Source organism: Myotis nattereri, assembly GCF_964212035.1.
Source record: "Myotis nattereri genome assembly, chromosome: 1".
NCBI classification, from domain to species: domain Eukaryota; kingdom Metazoa; phylum Chordata; class Mammalia; order Chiroptera; family Vespertilionidae; genus Myotis; species Myotis nattereri.
This window is the reverse complement of record NC_138075.1, coordinates 208,141,119-208,160,494: the sequence shown is the minus strand read 5'-3', so window position 1 is coordinate 208,160,494 and position 19,376 is coordinate 208,141,119. Positions and strand designations below refer to the sequence as shown.

Here is a 19,376-nt window from a genome sequence, read left to right as displayed (position 1 = left end):
GAAGTAGAGTGGTCCCGGCCTCTCAGAAGGCATCCTCTTCCTTCCCCAAATTACTATTTTCCTGATGTCCATATATTAGTTTTGCCTCCTTTTAAAGTTTAAAAGTCATAAGATTAAAAAAAATTGAGAGCCCTAGCTGGTTTGGCTCAGTGGATAGAGTGTTGGCCTGCGGACTGAAGGGTCCCAGAAGGGTCCCTGGCAGAAGGCTGGAAGCCACACAGTCAGAGGCACATGCCTGGGTTGCGGGCTCAATCCCCAGTAGCGGGTGTGCAGGAGGCAGCCAATCAATGATTCTCTCTCATCATTGATGTTTCTATCTCTCTCTCCCTCTCCCTTCCTCTCTGAAATCAATATAAAATATGTATTAAAAATTGAGATATGATTTACACATACAGTGAAATTCATTTCTATGTGTTTTGATAAACAGCTGTTTATCACAGCCACAGTTAAGAAACAAAACAGTTCAATCACCCCCCCAAATTCCCTTGTGCCCTTTGTATTAACTCATTTCCCTATCCTAGTTCTTAAGCACTGGTCTGTTTTCTTTCCCTATATTCTTACGTATTCTAAAGTGCTGTATATATGGAATGATCCAGTATTTGGGGGAGGGAGTGGGTGGGAGGAAAGGTCTGGCTTCTTTTGTTCAAAGTAATGTTTGTGAGGTTGATCCATGGTGTTGAAGATAATAAATAGCTCATTTTATTGCTATATGAATACTCTATAATTTGTTTATATCACTGTATGCATACTCCACAATATATTTATCCATTGATGGGCATTTAAGTTGTTTCTAGTTTGGAGCTAGTACACATGACATTGCTAGAAACATGCTTGCACTTGACTTTTCATGCTCACTGCGAGCATATGAGCGTATCCTTTACGGCTTAGTGATCCCAGGTCCTGAAGATGGACTCCTAACCTAGTTTCTAGCCGTTTCACATTGCCTTTCACACTCAGATCTGCAATTAGCCTGGGATGCATAGTTGCATGTGATCTGACTTAGAGGCTCACAGTTCCTTTTTCTATATGGATATACAGCAGACCCTGTACCACTCACTCACTGAGGAAAAAAAGTCCCGTCCCCTTGCTCCGAAATCAATAAGCTGCACACGTATAGTTTTGTTTTAAAACTCTCCATTCTGTTCCAGCGTCTATTTTCACGCTCCCACTTTGTTCTTTTACAATAGTTTTCTCGGTTATTCTTGACCTTCAGAATTTCTCCTTAAATGTTAGGGTCCTGGGTTTACCCATCCTTGGATTCCACACCTGGCCCGGTGCCTGGCGCATGGTAGGAACGCAGTGAAGAGTGTCCTATGAATGGGGGTGACCTCAGGACCTTTTCAGAGATGATGGGCGGAACCCAGCACTCCCACCCCCACCCCACCCTTCTACCCCGCCCATTACCCCTAGAGGCGCGCGGATGAACTGCAAGGGGCGTGCTCACGGTCCAGCGCGTCATTGTCCTGCGGCCCCGCAGGCTCCACGGTGCCTGTCCCCGCCCCGCCTCCGCCCTCCCCGCCCCGCCTCCGCCCTCCCCGCCCCGCCTCCGCCCTCCCCGCCCCGCCTCCGCCTCTCCCTGCCCAGCGGAAGGGCGAGATCGCAGCCTCCTGAACTCGGTGGTGGCAGCGAGGGGATGGCGGCGCCCGCAGCTCCGGGCGGCAGTGGCCCCGGCACGGACAGCCTGCTGGACCAGGAGACAGCCCGGTGGCTACGGTGGGACAAGGTGAGGGGCGCCAGGGGGCTGGGAGCGCCCGGAGGGTCCTCTGCCTGCTCCCCAGGCGAGTGCCGGCGCCTGCGCTTCCTTCCTGGCCTCCCCTCCCGCGGGGAGACGGGCGGGAGACCGCAGCGGCGGCCAGGCCTCCTCTGGTCCGGCCGGCGTGTTGCACCTGCGGAGCTTGTCCGGGAAAGGCAGGCCCGGGACCAAACAGCCAGCCGCCCGGCCGGGGCTGCCAGATCGGCGGTCAGGGGGAGAGCGGGTGGGCCCGAACCCGGCCGGCCTCGGGGTCTTGTCTAACTGAGGACTGCACGCGTTCCGACACTCCGCCCGCCGCTCGTCCTCTGCAGCGGGGTGTGCATCCCCCGCCGCCCGGAATCGTTCCGTCCCGCCCGTGCCTTTGGCTCCTGGGAACTCTGCCGACCAGCCTTCCCATCCACATCTCCCAGCTGCTTAGTTGCAAGCATGGGTTGGGCCCGCCTGACGTCAGGCATCTTTCTTAGGTCTCTGATGGGAGGGAAGCCCTTGGACGCAGCACCCCGAGTTCTGTTCCCTCTCTTAGATGCTGGAGCAGAGAAGGAAGCCCGCTTCAGACTTGCCTCCCTCCCTCTCTCCTCTCTAACTGGAGTCTCCACTTCCGACTTGTTGCTTCCTGCCGCCTACTGGTGTTCTTGGGGTGCGCGCTGCTCACTTCTGCTGAACCTGTTTCTCACGCTGTCACTCATGTTCCGAATCCGAACTTAAATGTGGTGTCAGGGGAAGAAACATTCAAACCTATGAAGAATTTTTGTGAGTTCCTTTGAGCCAAACTGTTAAACGTTGCCAGGAAGCAAAATCTCAACGGATTGAGATAATGCTCGGAGAATGGCAGGCAGTTTTGCTCCTTATTTTATACATTGCAATCAAAAGAGGAGTAAGCGGGTTACATGAAATCCACTGGTGACAGACTAGGGAGGTGGGAGCTAGCAAAGCTGGGAAACCTCTGGGATTGGAGAAAAAGAGCAATAATAGACACATACTTCTTTTACACAGGTGGGTACAGGATAGTTAACTGTCAGCAGTTAATTCAGTAACAATGAGGGCATTTGTGGTCTCCGCAGAGCTGTGCCTGTGCTTTGAGGCATCCGGAAAAATGAAAATTACTTTGATATTTCAAGGATATGTTATGGTAGGTGCAAAAAGACAATAGACAGGCTTTATTAAGGTCAAGATTGACCTTTGTCAGGGAAGATACCAGCCTAGAACATGACTACCCACCATAAATTGCTTTTAGTTAAAAAGTTTTAATTTCAGACCATCCTACGTGGTTACTTTAGGTCTCTGAGTTTGTAAGGCCTCCACTCACGCAGGCCTCCCCCAAGCTGGTCTGGTGTAGTATGTGGCTCCTTTTAGGCCACAGTGGCTTATGTAGAGAGGCTTCCCTGGCTCCTGAGGGTATATTATTTCTCCCTAATACACTCCCTAAACAGACTGTTCTTTTCCTTCACAGCTCTTACTGGGATTGGTCAAACAAACAAACAAAACTTATTTGTAGGTTTATTTGTTTAATGTCTGTCTCCAGGGCTGACTTCAAAGGCATAAGGTCTGATGGGGTTTGCACAGAACCCCTTCCCCTAGAGGGCCCAGCACTTGGTTAAACACTCTGCTGTCCCATCTGGAAATTCTTAAAAATTGTTGAACGAGGGGTCCCGTTTTTCATTTGGCCCTGGACGCCAACAAGTCATACAGCAGGGCCTGACAGTGCAGATGCAGAGTAGATACAGGTTTCCCCCACTCTCCGAAAGTAGAGGTTTCCTGTGAAATCTTTGGTAAGCCCAAAGGCCGGAAAGCAAAGAAGCAATCACCATTCATTTACATGGAAAATATTTTCAGCCTTCTCAGACCCCCAAAATAACGTACTGAGTGATACCAAATAACACATAAAGCTTAAAATAACCGTACATATAGTAAAAGCAGGAATGACATTGTAAATACACACCACGCTTTGTACACTTGTCAATCCAGTCAAGCAGCAGACTGTCCGTTTTATTTATTGAGGGAAGGACCACTCTGCTAGTAGCAGAACTGATAGTAACGGCGGCAGCTTTCAGGGTTCTCTCTGCCTGCAGAGAGTATGAGTGGTGGACGCAGGCAAGGTCAGCACACACACCGTGTCTTCATTTCATTCATCAGGGTCAAGACGCTTAATTACGTTCAGTTTTACGCTAAGCCTAACACACCCTATGAGCCCTTCAGTTTTTCTGATCCCTTAGGCCACATCTTGCTGAGGGATGTGCAAAATAAACCGAGATAAAGCACAGGTGCTCGCAGACACAGCGCACAGCCCTGGCGGCCTGAGGCTGAGATGCTGAGGGTAGTTCCTGGGAGGAGCTTGGCCGGGCCACTGTCGCTGGTGGGTGCCGCTGCCTCTGTAATGGCTGCTGCCAAACAAATGCTGACCACTGCTTTCACTTTTCACCTTTTCTCATAAAGGCGAAAATCCTCTTTGGATTTCCTTTTTTTTCCAGTTAGCAAAAACAGGCACTAACAGGTCTTTTGTAACACACACTTTGGAAAAGCGGGGAGCACCTGCACCTAAAGTAGTTGCTGAGTAAATGGAGAAGATTGCACGCTTGTCTGCAGGACCAGGCCTCCCTCTCCCTCTGCCCCTGGCCCCAGACATGAAAGGCACATCCTGTTTCTGGATGCTATTGGCAGCTGGCTGGTTTTCCTTTTTCTGGAAAGATAGCCTTGCAATTCCTTAGGGCAGGAAAATGGCTCCATTTCTGATAACTCACAGTTTGTAGAAATCTCTTAGCTGGTACTGAATTGTTCCACAAAACTTTCCCTTTGAAGAAATAAACAACTAATGTCCACCAAATGTTGTCACTGTATAGAGCAAGGGTGGGGAACGTCTGACCGCTGGGCCATATCAGGCCTGAGAAGTCATTTGGTCTGGCCCTGCCTAGGCATGAGGGATGAGGTCATTAAATGTCTGACCAAATAGAGCAGGCTAATTTTTAAGTTGAGAATTTTGTATGGCCCGTGAATGAGGTTATAAATATCGAAATGGCCTTGGCAGGAAAAAAGTTCCCCACTCCTGGGAGAGAGGGTACCTCCCTGGGTAGAAGGGAGGGGATGTCCTTTTCATTTTCTAATTTCTGCCACTTCTGTTCTTTCCTCTTCCAGTTTCTTCTTTGGCTGGAGACAGGCAGCCAGAGGGGACTTCCTGCTAGCTGAAAGCATCGCAGCCCTCTGGTCTGAGCCCCCAAGGGCAGCAGGTCACCCTGCCTTCACCCCGTTCTTCTAGCTGCTGTCAGCTTTGGTCACTCCCACGCTGATTCTCAGCTCTGTTGCCCTCTTGGCTTTTCATTCTTATCTTTGGGCCACACTTGGTTTCTCTCAGGCTGTTGGTCTTTGATGGACATGCAAGGCTGATTAGGATTTTCCGCATTGGTACTGAGACTCACCAGATTGGGTGTGGCCTTGAAGTTTCTGTTTTCTCATTGGCTTGGCAAATATTGATTGAGCCTCTCTTATGTGCCACACCTGAGCCCTTCTTTGAGGCATCTGCCGATCTGATTGGTCAGATTGTGCTTTGTGATCCTTGGTTATTGCTTTGAGCCCAGTGGTTCTCAACCTTGGCTGCACATTAGAATCACCTGGGATTCTTTTTAAAATCCTGATTTCTGGGCCTCATCCTCCGGAAATTCTGTTTCTTTGTTACAAATGTTGTGGCCCCACCCCATAACAAAGAAACAGAATTTCTGGAGGATGAGGCCCAGAAATCAGGATTTTAAAAAGATTCCCAGGTGATTCTAATGTGCAGCCAAGGTTGAGAACGACTGTTTTAGCCCAAAAGGTGGGCTTTTATTGGAGTCCTTGTGAATCTGGAATAATCTGGAAATGTGGGCTTAATTCCAAAAGACCAAGGGTTTATTGCAATAGCATTTCAAAGTTTAATTATGTGGCCACACCTTGCCTGCATGTTCATCTGGTGAGATGATGACTGTAAAATAGGAATAAAGTACTTTATTGTTCTTGTGAATTCTTAATTTAAAATGTCTGGTATGGAATTAATGTGACTGTCACATAACATTTTCTACAACTATTGTACACAGAGAACAGGGCAGTGTAAGGTGAACTGAACTGCTTCATGTGAATGTCTATTTGAAGCAGTGGATGTAATAGAAAAAGCACAAAATCCGTGCTTATCATGCAGTTGAAGCAAGTCTATTAATCTCTGAGGTGTCTCCATCTGTAAAATGGAGGTTTTGTTATTTGTCTGCTTCTTGAAGTCATTACAAGATTCAAATTTGACCAGGTATGTGAAATCATTGTACAAGTTATAACACTACAAAAATAAGGTTTTGATTTAAATTGTATAATCTTTCACTCTCTGGAAAAATTTGAAGACATTAGGGAAGAAAATGAACATTTGTTTTTTGTTTTTGTTTTTGTTTTTTTTAAAAAATATATTTTATTGATTTTTCACAGAGAGGAAGGGAGAGGAATAGAGAGTTAGAAACATCGATGAGAGAGAAACATCGATCAGCTGCCTCCTGCACACCCCCCACTGGGGATGTGCCCGCAACCAAGGTACATGCCCTTGACCGGAATCGAACCTGGGACCTTTCAGTCCGCAGGCTGACGCTCTATCCACTGAGCCAAACCGGTTACGGCGAAAATGAACATTTGATTACAACTCAGTGTCAGGCACAGAAAGATGTTTTACATTAATTTAATAAATTTGATGTAAACCACCTCAATTCATTTTGTAAGGAACATTCTAGACCAGGGGTGGGCAAACTTTTTGACTCGAGGGCCACAATGGGTTCTTAAACTGGACCGGAGGGCCGGAACAAAAGCATGGATGGAGTGTTTGTGTGAACTAATATAAATTCAAAGTAAACATCATTACATAAAAGGGTATGGTCTTTTTTTTCAATAGTTTTATTCATTTCAAACGGGCCAGATCCGGCCCGTGGGCCGTAGTTTGCCCATGGCTGTTCTAGACTGTTTGCCCAAGTGAATGGACTTGGTGCGTGGTGGTGTGCCTAATATTCCATTCTGGGTGTTTGACCCCAAAACCTATAAGTTCATTCCATTTTTCCCAAATTGCTTGCTGTGGTAGGAAAGAAATAATACTTATACTATAAAGGGAAACACTAAATACTATATATTTCTATTCTAAAACTAAATATATATTTTTTGTTAATCATAATATCACTCTTAATTCAAAAAAACTGGCTTTATATTTCCACAGCATTAAAATATTAAAAAGCCTATATATGATATACTAGAGGCCCAGTGCACGAAATTTGTGCACGGGTAGGGTCCCTAGCGGCTGCTGGCTGGGGCCTTCCTTCATCCCGCGCCGCCCCCTGCTGGTCAGCGCACACCTAGCGAACGATCCAACTCCTGGTTAGTCAAACTCCCAAGGGGACACTTTGCATATGAGGCATATATATATATATATATATATATATATATATATTCCTCCCCCAGGGTAGAATTGTTGTGGGGTTTTTTTTATATTTCAGACTTTTCGTTGTTATTCCCCTGGCCATATTGGTGTATACATTTGTGTTTTGCAGAATCCTTTAACTTTGGAGTCAGTGAAACAACTAATTGCAGAAGGCAATAAAGAAGAACTACAGAAATGTTTCGGGGCTCGCATGGAGTTCGGGACAGCTGGCCTCCGAGCCGCTATGGGAGCCGGATTCGCTCGTATGAACGACTTGACCATCATCCAGACTACACAGGTACCACATTTTTATACGTTTTATAGTTATTCTTACCATACCCCCAGTGTTAAAAGGTAAACTGAGGCATAATAAAAATTTTTAAGTCTATCTGAGCAAAAATCTATTTCATTTGGGGAGTACGAAACTACTGGAAATGGTTAGAAGCCTCCACTGACAGGAGCTAGGAGACAGGCTTATTGAGAAGAGGCAGAAGCAGAGCAAGGAAATGAAAAGATTGGCTATAGCTCAAGTGATTACCTTATTTGGGAAAGCCTCAGTGGCTATTTGTGGTTGATTGTCCTTAGGTTTTGATTTCTTTTGTTTGTTTATTTGTTTTTGACAGACAACTGTTTAGTTTTTATTTCATGATCATAAACTTAACTTTGTAATCCAGCTAGATGGGGAAGGGGGAAGGAAACCCCATTCCTTCTGTAGCTCAGGTTTTGATTTGTTTACTTGAGTCATTTACAAGCTCACCTTTCAGTTTGCTTCCTTAGGCTACTAAGGCCTTACAGCCACTTCAGCCCAACAGCCTCCTTATTTGAGTAACTTAACCCCAGGCTCCCTTTGTAAACCAAGTGTAACATGTTTTAATTACACACAGGTCTTGTGGGTTTGTCTAGGCACAAGGAATCACACTTTCACTCCATAAAGCAAGGCTCGCGCAGTTGGTTGAAACAGTGCTTGTTTCAAAACTCATGCAGCTACTTATTCGCTCATTCATTTAGCAGAGATTTATTGAGTGCCTACTGTGTGCCAGACATTGGGACTATAATAATGATTAAAACAGACTCATGGATCTTCCATTCCAGTGCAAATTCACCGCCTAAGCCGACTGGCTTTCATGGCCTCCTAATTTTTGCAAGCATTGGAAAGCTTTTGGAACTGCCAGAATCACCGGGAGCCAATTCTATTTAGGTGGAATGTACAGTATGGGTGGAAATTATTGCTGAGTACCCTTGCCTTCATCTGTGAATTTTGCTGCCAGAGGAATAGACCCAACTTTTAGGAAGAGAGATGAAGCCTTTGACAAAACAGAAGAGCTATTTATGAGGGAAATGAAGGAGAACTGATTCTTCTGTCTCCTCAATTACTTAGACTTGAAGGTCACTTTAATTCTGAGGAAGAAAAGTCTGGAAAAATTGACTACGGTGACTACCTGTACCTTACATGTACCTCCCAGCATAAAAGGCAGTTGGGCACATTGTAGCAAAACCCTAAGGAGACAAGTGACTAGGGTTGTAGAACAAATTGCCCAAAACAGTGATTTTAAACAGTTTATTTTGCTCACAGATCTGCAATGTGAGTGGAGCTCAGTGGGGACAGCTGATCTCTGCTACCCAGGTGTCACCTGGGCCAGCTGGAAGCCTGGAATCACCTGAGAGCTCCCTCCCTCACAGGTCTGCTGTTCTTGCTGGCTCTTGGCTGAGATCTTAGCTGGGGCTGGACCACTACCTGTGGCCTGAGCTTCCTTACAGCATGGGGCTTAGGATAGCATCCAGACAGTGTGTGCCAGGGGGAGGCTGTACTGACTCTTATGACCTCGCCTTGAAAGTCACCCCACATCACTTCCTTCCGCCATGCTGTGTTTGTTAAAAGGGAGTCTTATAAGGCTGCTCATGCTGAAGGAGAGGGTACGTAGCCACCCGTCTCATTGGAGGAACATCAGTATCACATGAGAGAAGCATGTGGGATGTGTAGCTATCTATGGAAAATTCAATTGGTCACACCTCCAATTAGGCCTGATGGTAGGGGATTCTATGAGCTTCTCATTGAACATAGAGTCTTTTTTCCTGCATTCATCCCCATCTAGTTTCTAGGAATTATGCAGTCTAGCCTCAGAAAAGTCTTAGGACTTATCTCATACCTCCTCTTCCCTAGAAGAATTGGTCTCTCCTGTGATAGCTAAGAAGCCCACAACACTAAGATGCAAGCATAGCCCTTAAAGGTCATCCTATCTAATAATAGACAAACATGGTAATTGACCGTACCTTCGCTACGCCTCCCATTGGCTAATCAGCACAATATGCAAATTAACCACCAACAAAGATGGCAGCTAATTTGCATACTGCAGGTAGGGTGAGGCAGCGCCATCCCGCCCTGCCGCCATCCGGGCCTGCTATCTGTGACCCGGGGCGGCGGGGGTCCCGTGTGCGACCCGACCCGGGTCGGCTGGGCGGGGCAGCGAAGGCTTGAAGGCGGCTCCGGCCGGAGTGAAGGCCTGGGTCCCGGGTGCCGGAGGAAAACTGGTGCCGGCAGCCAGGGGAAGGGAAAGCCTATTGCATGAATCTTTTTGTGCAACAGGCCTCTATCTCTTACAATTAGCTACCCCTTGGGATAATATCCCCGCAGTCCCCACCGCTCCGAAGTGCTCACCCAGCCTCCACTGGAACACTTACCACAGGAGACAAGGGTGTTAAGAGTTGAGACAACATTAGGAACGGTTTCCAAATTAGAGGACAAGGATTCCCAGGACACACACCACAGGCTTCCACTCCCAGCCCTGGTGGGTGACCTGGCGGAATGCGCTGGCTTTCCCTGTGGCCTCCGCACCCTGCCTGCTGGTCTCTGGTGTGGCCTCTCCTCATGGTGCCCTCACATTCATCTGGTTGGATTTCAGAAGCATATATATGTGAGTCGGGAACACCCAATGGGAAACAGGACAGACTGGAGGGAAACTTTTGTACTGTTTGCTTTATTCATTGAGGTTGTAATTTCCTCTTAGGTTACTTAACTGAGCCGTGAGACAGGAATGATGGGGAACTCACGGTCTTCGGAAACAGCCATTCTGTCTTTGGAGAACGGTTGTCATTAAAGGATGGTTTCATTATTTTGAGTCAAAAATCTGTCTTTCTGTAGCTTTTTCATATTGGTCACAGTTGGACCTTTTGAAGCCAGGCAAAGTTTTTTTCTTGTGTCCCAGGGTAACATTTCAACTCTGAAACCGCCTTCATCCCACACCGAGTCTTTTCTTAGCCGTGCTCTCAGGTCCTCAGCCTCAGCAGGCTCCAGAGTCTCTGAGCAGTTTGGAGATGTGAGGATTTGGGGCCAAAGCTTTTTGCCCCCTTGAACTTTGGAATCACAACATAGCAGTTGACCAGGGGCGGGGAGAGGGTGCTGTCCCTGTTGTAAGCTTTCGAATGTGAGCCTGAGTTCTTTCTGGGAACCCACAAAACCAGCACACCTGTGTCCTTCTTCCTTTGTATCCCTCAACCTCAGGATATATGCCCAACACAGTGTTTTTGTCCAGGGAAAACTAAAGGCGTTCTAGATGGGCGCTGCTCTGGCAACAAAGCTGGGAATATCCTCCCTACCAAAAATGACTTCCTTCGGCCAAAGTGAAATAAGTGATACGGACCATCGTTATTACCCGATCAACCTTTGTTCTCTGATAAAACCTGATTTATCCAATATTCTAAACCTGTTGAATTCAAAGGTCACTGTTTTGTGATCTCTCGTATCTCAGATTGAAGTGATGTTATTGCACCCTCTGGGATACAGGAATTGTGTGTTTTATCATTTCTAGGCAAGTGTACGAGCCCACGTACCTGCATACTTTTTATTTGTGTAATTGGCTGTGTCATGTATTTGGACGGATAGGGCCTCCTTAAGACCTCTACCTAATTAAAAACAATATCATAAACAAACACGTTTAGATTAGTCATGTGTCAAAATCTTATCAAATGTATTGAGTTCCTTTGGCCTGCTGCTGGTACAGAGCGGGCAGAAGTATCAGAAACACTCCCCTGTCCCCAGGCACTTAGAACTAACGCAAAAGAAGGAATGTCGGCTTTAAAGGAAAATAACAATAGAAACAGTGCTTCCAACAGCTGCACCTACTGCTTTCTTGGTGTTAGATTCTCAGCACTTGGCATATTTTTTAACTCATTTAACCTTTACAACAGCCTGCTGAGATAGGTACTATTCTTATTCTTGTTTCACAGAAAAGGAAACTGAGGCACCAAGAGGCTAAGGAACTTGTCGTTTGCTTGCAGGTGGCAGAGCGGAGTCCAGACGCACAGACGCTGTGTGCTTTTAACCCCGCCCTGAACGCCTCTGACCAGGCCTGGGGAGCGAATCCAGGCTCTGCTATTCTTGTACCTGGGCAAGTCACTGAGCATCTCTGAGTCTTAGTTTCCCCATCTGAAAAAGGGGACTGCTTGGCGGAGTTGATCTAGGGTTAGTGACATTAGATATTAAGTGTCAGCATACTACCTGGCACATATGCTAGTAGATCAACAATAAATAAAGCTTTTGTTTTCCCCTTGTTCAGTTTGTTTAATTACTGAGGGAGTTCTCCCTTCTCTGCTACAATGCTCTCTTGTGGAAACAGAGAAAAATTGATTGACCAGTTTATCATACACATATGATGTGTTAAAACATATATACTCTTTTAATCCATGGGGTATTTTTTTAGGGATTTTGCAGATACCTGGAAAAACAATTCAGTGACCTTAAGCAAAGAGGTGTCGTGATCAGCTTTGATGCTCGAGCTCACCCAGCAAGTGGAAGCAGCAGCAAAAGGTATATAAAGCTGTTTATGCTGGAGGACTAAGAAGGCTGAGTCTGATGAAGCAAGACTCTGCTGATACAATCCTCCTAAAATAAAGGGTTGGAGAGAGCAGCCCTTATTGGAGAATAGCACAGGGTTGACTGTACTACCCAACATTTTACAAACAAAAAACAAATCAAACAAAAAAGATATTTGTGAAAGTATTTCTTTGGAGTGATTCTGTGGTTTTATTTTTAATCATCATTTCAATCGCTTGCCTTTAAAAAACATTTGTCAGCTATATTGCGTAACTACAAAAATGATGGGTAAATTCTGTTTGCAAACTTTTAAGAATTCTGGTTTTATGTTTGGGTTAAGAAAATGAAATTATTTTGACAATTTAGAATTTAATACCTGTCTAAATGACTGAATTTTTTTTAAGTGGCAACCTTATTTCTCCTTCTCACTTTCTTATTATTATGTAATGTTTTCTTCTACTACTCATAAGATTCATGATCTTTCATTCTTGCATGCCCATTTCAAGCTTTATTCTTATAACATTCACAGACCAATGGGAGTCTCTGTTATGTAACTATAGGAAGGTAATGATGACGATGGTGATGATGGTGATGATGGTGGTGATGGTCATGATGATGAGTGTGATGGTGGTGATGATGATGGTAGTAGTGATGACAGGACAGCAATTATTTTAGTGCTGAATGTGAGCTAGGCACTTAGGTATTACTCATTTAATCCTCACAACAATCTTTAAGGCATGTACTTTTATCTCTAAAGGGCAAATAGTAAACATCTTATACCTTGTGGGTTGTACACTCTCTTTCACATCTACCGATTCTGCCATGTAGCACAAAAACAGCCATGGGCAGCACATAACTGAATGGGCATGCCAGTGTTCCAGTAAAACCCTATTTACAAAATGAGCTGTAATTGCCAATCCCTGCTCTTAATCATGCAATGTGACCTTTTTTTTTTTTTTTTAACTTAAATACTTACTCTATTATGAATTTTTTAGTCACTTCAGAGTATAAGGATTAGTTTCTTGGATTAGAAGAACACACAAATATTTAATATTAATGAAATTCTCATGAACTCTACAGTGCTGTTTGAGGTCACAGTCCTAATCTTTGCCTTTCAGGAACTTGTAGCCTAAGAGAGAAGCATTAATGGGAACAAATGTGTGGCTGTGAGGAAGGGAACATGGTTAGGGTCAAGGACTAGATGACATCAGTCCCCAGGTTGAACTCAGGATGACTTACAGTTTTTGGTCTTCAATTGCAGGCTCAAAAAGTGATTTTTTCCCCCAACAAAGCAAGAGAGAAGTTGTAGCTCTCAGGGACAGATGTACATGGATTACATTTTCAAGAGAGTGATGTTGTGCCAACCAGAATAGCAGTTTGTCACTTTTCAGTTCATGAACTTGCCGTTAGAATTGGATCATACGCATGTTTTACTGACCCCAGGGGCAGGTCAGATCCCCCAGCCAGAGCAGGTACAGTATGTGTGGCTAGTTCTGCTTGTTTGGCTTCTCAGGTTTCTTCATTTCAGGCTGACTACCCTGTTTCTGGTTGACACATCCTTTAGATATGTTAGCATTGTCAATTAAAGTACAGGTATTTCTTGCCCTGGCCTTGGAGCCACATTATTTCCAAGAAGTAACTGATGTTATTAATTCTACTTAAGTTTATGGTTCAGGTTTCAGATTGGGATGGGATGGGATGGGATGGGATGGGATGGGATGGGATGGGATGGAGTTCAGGGCTATCACCTACATCATGCAAGCATTTAGAGATTGTAACCTCAATATTAAACATGGGAAAGCACTCATGATCAGTCCATGGAATCTTCTTAACGAGTTGGGTACTACGGTAGTCTCAGAATTTTACCCAAGGAAATGTTTATTCATTCTTTAATCTTTCAACTTTAAATATTGGGTGGGGAACATACGCTAAAACTGTTAAGCATATGCAGAGAACACATTGAATTTTTGTGTGCACATTTGTAACTTAGTATATATATATATATATATATATATATATATATATATAATCATTTATACAGGGTGGGGCAAAAGTAGGTTTACAGTGGTTCGTATGGAAAAGAATGCAATAATTAATAAATAATAATACAAGAATAAACTCTGTGTTTCACATACAACGGTAAACCTACTTTTGTTCGCTCTGTGTGTTGAGTGTCTGCTTTGCCAACTTTAAGAAGGTGCCTTTAAAATCAGTCTGAATGTTTCGTGAGATTGAAAGTGACTTCCTTGCCATTCATTCTAGGAAATACAGTTTAGATTTAACTCAGATTTTTATTAAACTTGTTTTTGATAAATTTTTCTATTTTTATGACTCTCTCCTATGAAGAGACCTTCTTTTTCTGTCAAAATCATTCTGTATTACTCTTGATCTTAGGAATTTTCACTGTTAAAAAAGTGCAGAGATCTCTTGTGCCCCGCCAGCTCCCGGGATTTGGAAAGAGAATGAATGATCGGGTTAATTCTGTAATGTATAATGTTGTTCACTGGAAGTAAAATGCTCATTTAATGTTGTAGAGTATTTTACTCCAAGCATGAATAGAGACTTGATGCCCTGTGTCCTACCATAAGCCAGTAGCTGTAGAAGTTAAGAAAAATGTCAGTGACATTTAAGTCTTTTAAGGGCTGAATGAAGCTAAGATGTGTATATGCCATATGCATATATGTCACATACATATATATGACACACACACTCATAAGCCAATACGATAACAATGTTATCAAATGCTAGTCTGCATGGTCTATACTGGATTGCCATAGCTCTCCATTAGGGTTTCTCAGTCGCTGCACTATTGACATGCGACTTCATGCTGGGCCAGATGATTCTGTTGTGGGGGACTGCCCTGCAGAGTGTTTAGTGGCGTCCCTTACCTATACACACTATATATAGGAATATACCTACTAACTTCCAGTAGAACCTTACTCCTACCCCCAGTGATGATCAAAAATGTCCTCAGACGTTTCAGAATCCCCCTGGGGACAGAACTTCTCTTGGCCAAGAACCACTGAGATAGACCAGGAGTGGAAAGACTTGGGTGTAGGCCCGGCTCAGCTGCTACGTGTCTGTTGGACATGGGACACGTTATCTGGCCTTTCTCAGCTTCCGTCCCATTTCTGTGAAACGGGTATAAAAATAAAATGAGGTGACTCCCAAGGTTCCTCCCGCTTTAGTATTCTCTGCCAATGGAAGTATATTAACGTTTTCCTTGCTCTGGCTGCTATGCTCAATCTAGAGAAGTGGCCAGGCATTCATTTCCTTCTTCACTGTCACTCACCATCCTGACCACTCCTCTCCTTTCTCCCCCATCTCGCGTTTCCAGATTTGCCCGCCTTGCTGCAACCACGTTTATCACTCAGGGGATTCCTGTGTACCTGTTTTCTGATATAACCCCAACCCCTTTTGTGGTAAGTAGCTAGTTCATTTTATAATTTCCTGTCACAGGGTTGGGGATGGGACATGGCTGAATTTTACAGGCTTCAGTGCTATCGGGAATCAGGTATTTGATGACAGGAGAACATCTGGCATTTATGGGGTGTCCTTTCTTCGCTCCAGGAATGTTTCTCCCACATCCTAGTAATATGTCTCTGTTGTTCAACTTTTGATTTTTCAGAATTGATATTTTTAAGTGCAGTTTTCCTTTTTCTTGTATTCAAAAGATATTTTCGCTTGTTAGCAAAATGTCTTTGGTGTGTGTGTGTTTGTTTTTTTCATTTAGCCTGTAGTTGTTTTTCCCAGCTATTACAGTTAGAAAACCTCTCATATCTAAATCTTCTAAATCTGAATTCACCTCCAGCCACGTCTTACCATGAATATTTTTGACAAGTTGGTGCACCAGCTTTTTATGCAAACGTACATTCTAAATATTATTCATGGCCAGTACAGAAAGCATGCTTGGCATGTTTTAATAAGATTTTTATTAAATACTTAATGTAGCAGAATCTAAAGAAAAGGACCATAGGGACTGTGGCAGCTGTTGTTTTTAAGTAGATAGAACTTTTATGAGCGGAGCCAGATGCTAAGAATATATTTTTTTAGAAATTAAACCAAAAACATGATCTGAATACATTACTTACATTAAGTAGAAATGACCGTGTATGGATATAGGAGAAGTAATGCCCGTTGGTTTGTGTTCGCTGCCTCTAGTGCACTGACAGGTAGATGCAGCACCTTCGAGATTATAATAACCCAGGGGACACTCAATGTCACATTCAAATATGGTTCAGGTTACTGTTTGATGGGAAAATTGCAATGTTTTTGAGCATCCTTGGTTTTCTGTACTATGTAAGTGTTTATAGCAATTGTTATTATTACTATTATTATTATTAGTCCTCACCCGAGGATATGTTTTTTTCCATTGATTTTTAGAGAGAATGGGAGGGAGAAAGGAAGTGGGGGGGATAGAGTGAGAAACATCGATGTGAGAGAGACACATGGATTGGTTGCCTCCCACATGCTCCCTGACCAGAGTGGAGGTAAGCTGCAACCCAGGTACATGCCCTTGACCCAGGAACCAAAACTGTGACCCTTTGGTCCTTGGGCCAATGCTCTAACCATTGAGCCCGAGCACCGACCAGGGCAATAGCAATTATTTTTATATCAGACATGGATTAAATGAGTGTCTCGTGGTCACTTCCCACTGCATGGAGTGGTTCTCCCTTTACTTTGCTCCAGGACACATGGCGGATGTGAGATAACCCCTAAGGGGACTAATAGCCACTTAATGGGAGGGTGGAGGGACACGCGGATAGATCTCGGTGGCCTGTGCTTGGTAAATCCCTTGTGCGGCCACAGAGGGGCCAGGCCCCTTTCCCCATTTTGAGAAGTAGTCTTGTAAAGATAGGGGTAGTCTTGTAAAGTAGAAATACAAGAGAGGGAGCTTTTTTTTCTGGAGTGAAGATAAATGAACAAGATATAATTTTTTCCTTAAAAGCAAGTAGGGGGAAAGAAGAGATGAGAAAGCAGTGAGAGGAAATAAACAGGATCTATACGCTTCTGTCCCAAGAAGAAGGCTTAAAAGAATGTGAAATGGAAGATTAGACCATGTTATGGTTTGGAGAGTTTTCTAGTTCTACCAGGTAGAAGACAACAAGAAGAAGGCACCTAGGAAAATATTCTCCTTATTAGGGTACATGTCCCAGAACTTTGAGCAGTGAGTTAGTTCCAAGGGTAATAAGAGTATACTGCTTGGGTGTGGCACGAAAATACTGAATGACAGGTTATGATATTTATATATTATGTTTATTAAAAGGGAACGACTTGATACAAGCAATATACCTAGAATAGACATTTTACATATACCTAATGTGTGTGTTTAAAACTGCTCTTGTTCCATCAGCATGGATGGAACTGGAGAGCATTATGCTAAGCAAAATAAGTCAGTTGGAGAAAGATAAATACCACATGATCTCACTCATATGTGGGATATAATGATCAACATAATTTGATGAACAAGAGTAGATCCAAAGACAAATGGTGAGGCGAGGGGGGGGGGGCGTTGGGAGGGGGGTTTAGAGAGCAACCAAAGGACTTGTATGCATGCATATTAGCATAACCAATGAACACAGATACTGGGGCAGTGGGGGCTTGCCTCGGGTGGGAATGGCTGGGTGGGTTGGGGGGTCAATTGGGGAAAAAGGAGACACATGTAAAACTTTAGACAATAATAAAAAAAATGATATATTATAAAAAAAAACCAAAAAACAAAACTGCTGTTGTTTCCTGCCGTGACAGCCCTACACAGTGCTGCATTTGAAACTTTGTGCTGGGATCATGATAACTGCCTCCCACAACCCGAAGCAAGACGATGGTTATAAGGTACTTTTATTTTTCTGTCCACACGTATGTCCTTCTTGGTGAACCCTAACCCTCCACAGTTTGGGAGCACGGGGAATGGATGCGTTTCCATTAACCGCATCCTGTCTGGATGTGTTCCTGCGTTCTCAGGTCTACTGGGCTAACGGAGCTCAGATCACCCACCCGCACGACAAAGGGATTTCTCAAGCTATTGAAGAGAACCTGGAGCCGTGGCCCCAAGCTTGGGATGATTCCTTACTTCACGGCAGTCCGCTCCTTCACGACCCAAGTGCTTCCATCAGTAAGGACTACTATGAAGACCTTAGAAAATACTGTTTTCACAGGTAAATGGATTGCACACTCACCTCAGGTGAGTTCAGTTAGTGTGATTCAGCCAGGCTCTCTCACCTCACCTGGTACATAAACGGTAGCTGCGTCTGATTTTAGAGGCTGTGGACTGGGGTTTGGTAACATTCCTTAAAAAGGCGGATAGTGAATATTTTTGGCTTTGTGAGCCATGTAGACTGTCACACCTGCCCAGCTCTGCTGTCGCGGGAAAGCAGCCGTAGATGATATGTAAATGATGAGCGCAAACTTAGCTGTGTTCCAAAAAAGAAGTTTGTTTACAAAAGCATCCCTAGCTGGTTTGTCTCAGTGGCAGGTAGGCCACAGTTTGCTGACCTCTGCTGTAGACTTATATATGTGTATGAGAGTGTATGTGTCTGTGTATACTAGCATATGTATAAATAAAACTTGTTAAAAGGTGTTGAGTAGGAAACACTGACTTTTTTCAACTTTCCAGAAATTTTCTGTGCATATGCAAGCATACATACGTGCAATATATTTCAAACCCATCAATAGGAATATACCATGCATGTTGTTTGTGTGATGCCTTTTCTCTCCAGTTAATGTGTCACGGATACTTTCTCTATTACCCCCTGCTAGTCCTGACACTTGTTTTTGTAATGTCTGCTGTGCCCGTTTATTTAACCCAGTGACACAGACTCAGTAATGACCATGAAATAAGAAGTAGACGAGCTGAGGCAGGGTCGTCCTTCCGTAGTTTGCTGTGGGTCCACCACTCCTCATTGTCCCCCAAGCAAGAAACCACTGGTTTTCAGGAAGTGGAATTTCTAGGTTGTCTCTAATAATGTAGTTATTGGACCACCTGGGAGAGCAGGCCCCCGCGTAGCCTGTGGAACCCCAGTCACATATGAAGGAGCAGCCGTGCCAGCTGGGCGTTACCCTGTGCAAACGTCATCCGGAGTTGCCAGGCCATCTGACTTTTTCTCCCTGAAAGAAACTAGAAACCAAGATTTGGTTTGTGAAATCTCCTAATTTTTAAATGTTGGGAACAAGTAAAACACTTCTTGAGCCTTCCTTCTGTCCCTCTGAGTCAGCTTCACAAAGACTAAGGGTTTCTGCCAGTCTGGAGCGGCTCAGTTGGTTGAGTGTCATCCTGTGCACCTAAAGGTTGCCAGTTCGATTCCCGCTCAGGGCACATCCCTAGGTTATGGGTTCAATCCCCGGTCAGGGCACATAGGGAAGGCACTGATTGATGTTCTCTCTCAATTGATCTCTCTCTCTCTCTCTCT

General features: G+C 44.3%; 1 protein-coding gene across 1 annotated transcript in view; it reads left to right on the top strand.

The window, feature by feature from the left end:
* Window positions 1-1,615: 1,615 nt before the first annotated feature.
* PGM2 (phosphoglucomutase 2) overlaps window positions 1,616-19,376 on the top strand; it is a 31,722-nt gene continuing 13,961 nt past the window's right edge. Inside the window, exons 1-6 of the mRNA XM_081110871.1 lie at window positions 1,616-1,723; window positions 7,291-7,458; window positions 11,858-11,964; window positions 15,308-15,392; window positions 17,719-17,802; window positions 17,932-18,125. Of these exons, the coding sequence (XP_080966997.1) occupies window positions 1,634-1,723; window positions 7,291-7,458; window positions 11,858-11,964; window positions 15,308-15,392; window positions 17,719-17,802; window positions 17,932-18,125 (728 nt within the window). The 5' untranslated portion in view covers window positions 1,616-1,633. The remainder of the gene's footprint in view (window positions 1,724-7,290; window positions 7,459-11,857; window positions 11,965-15,307; window positions 15,393-17,718; window positions 17,803-17,931; window positions 18,126-19,376) is intronic.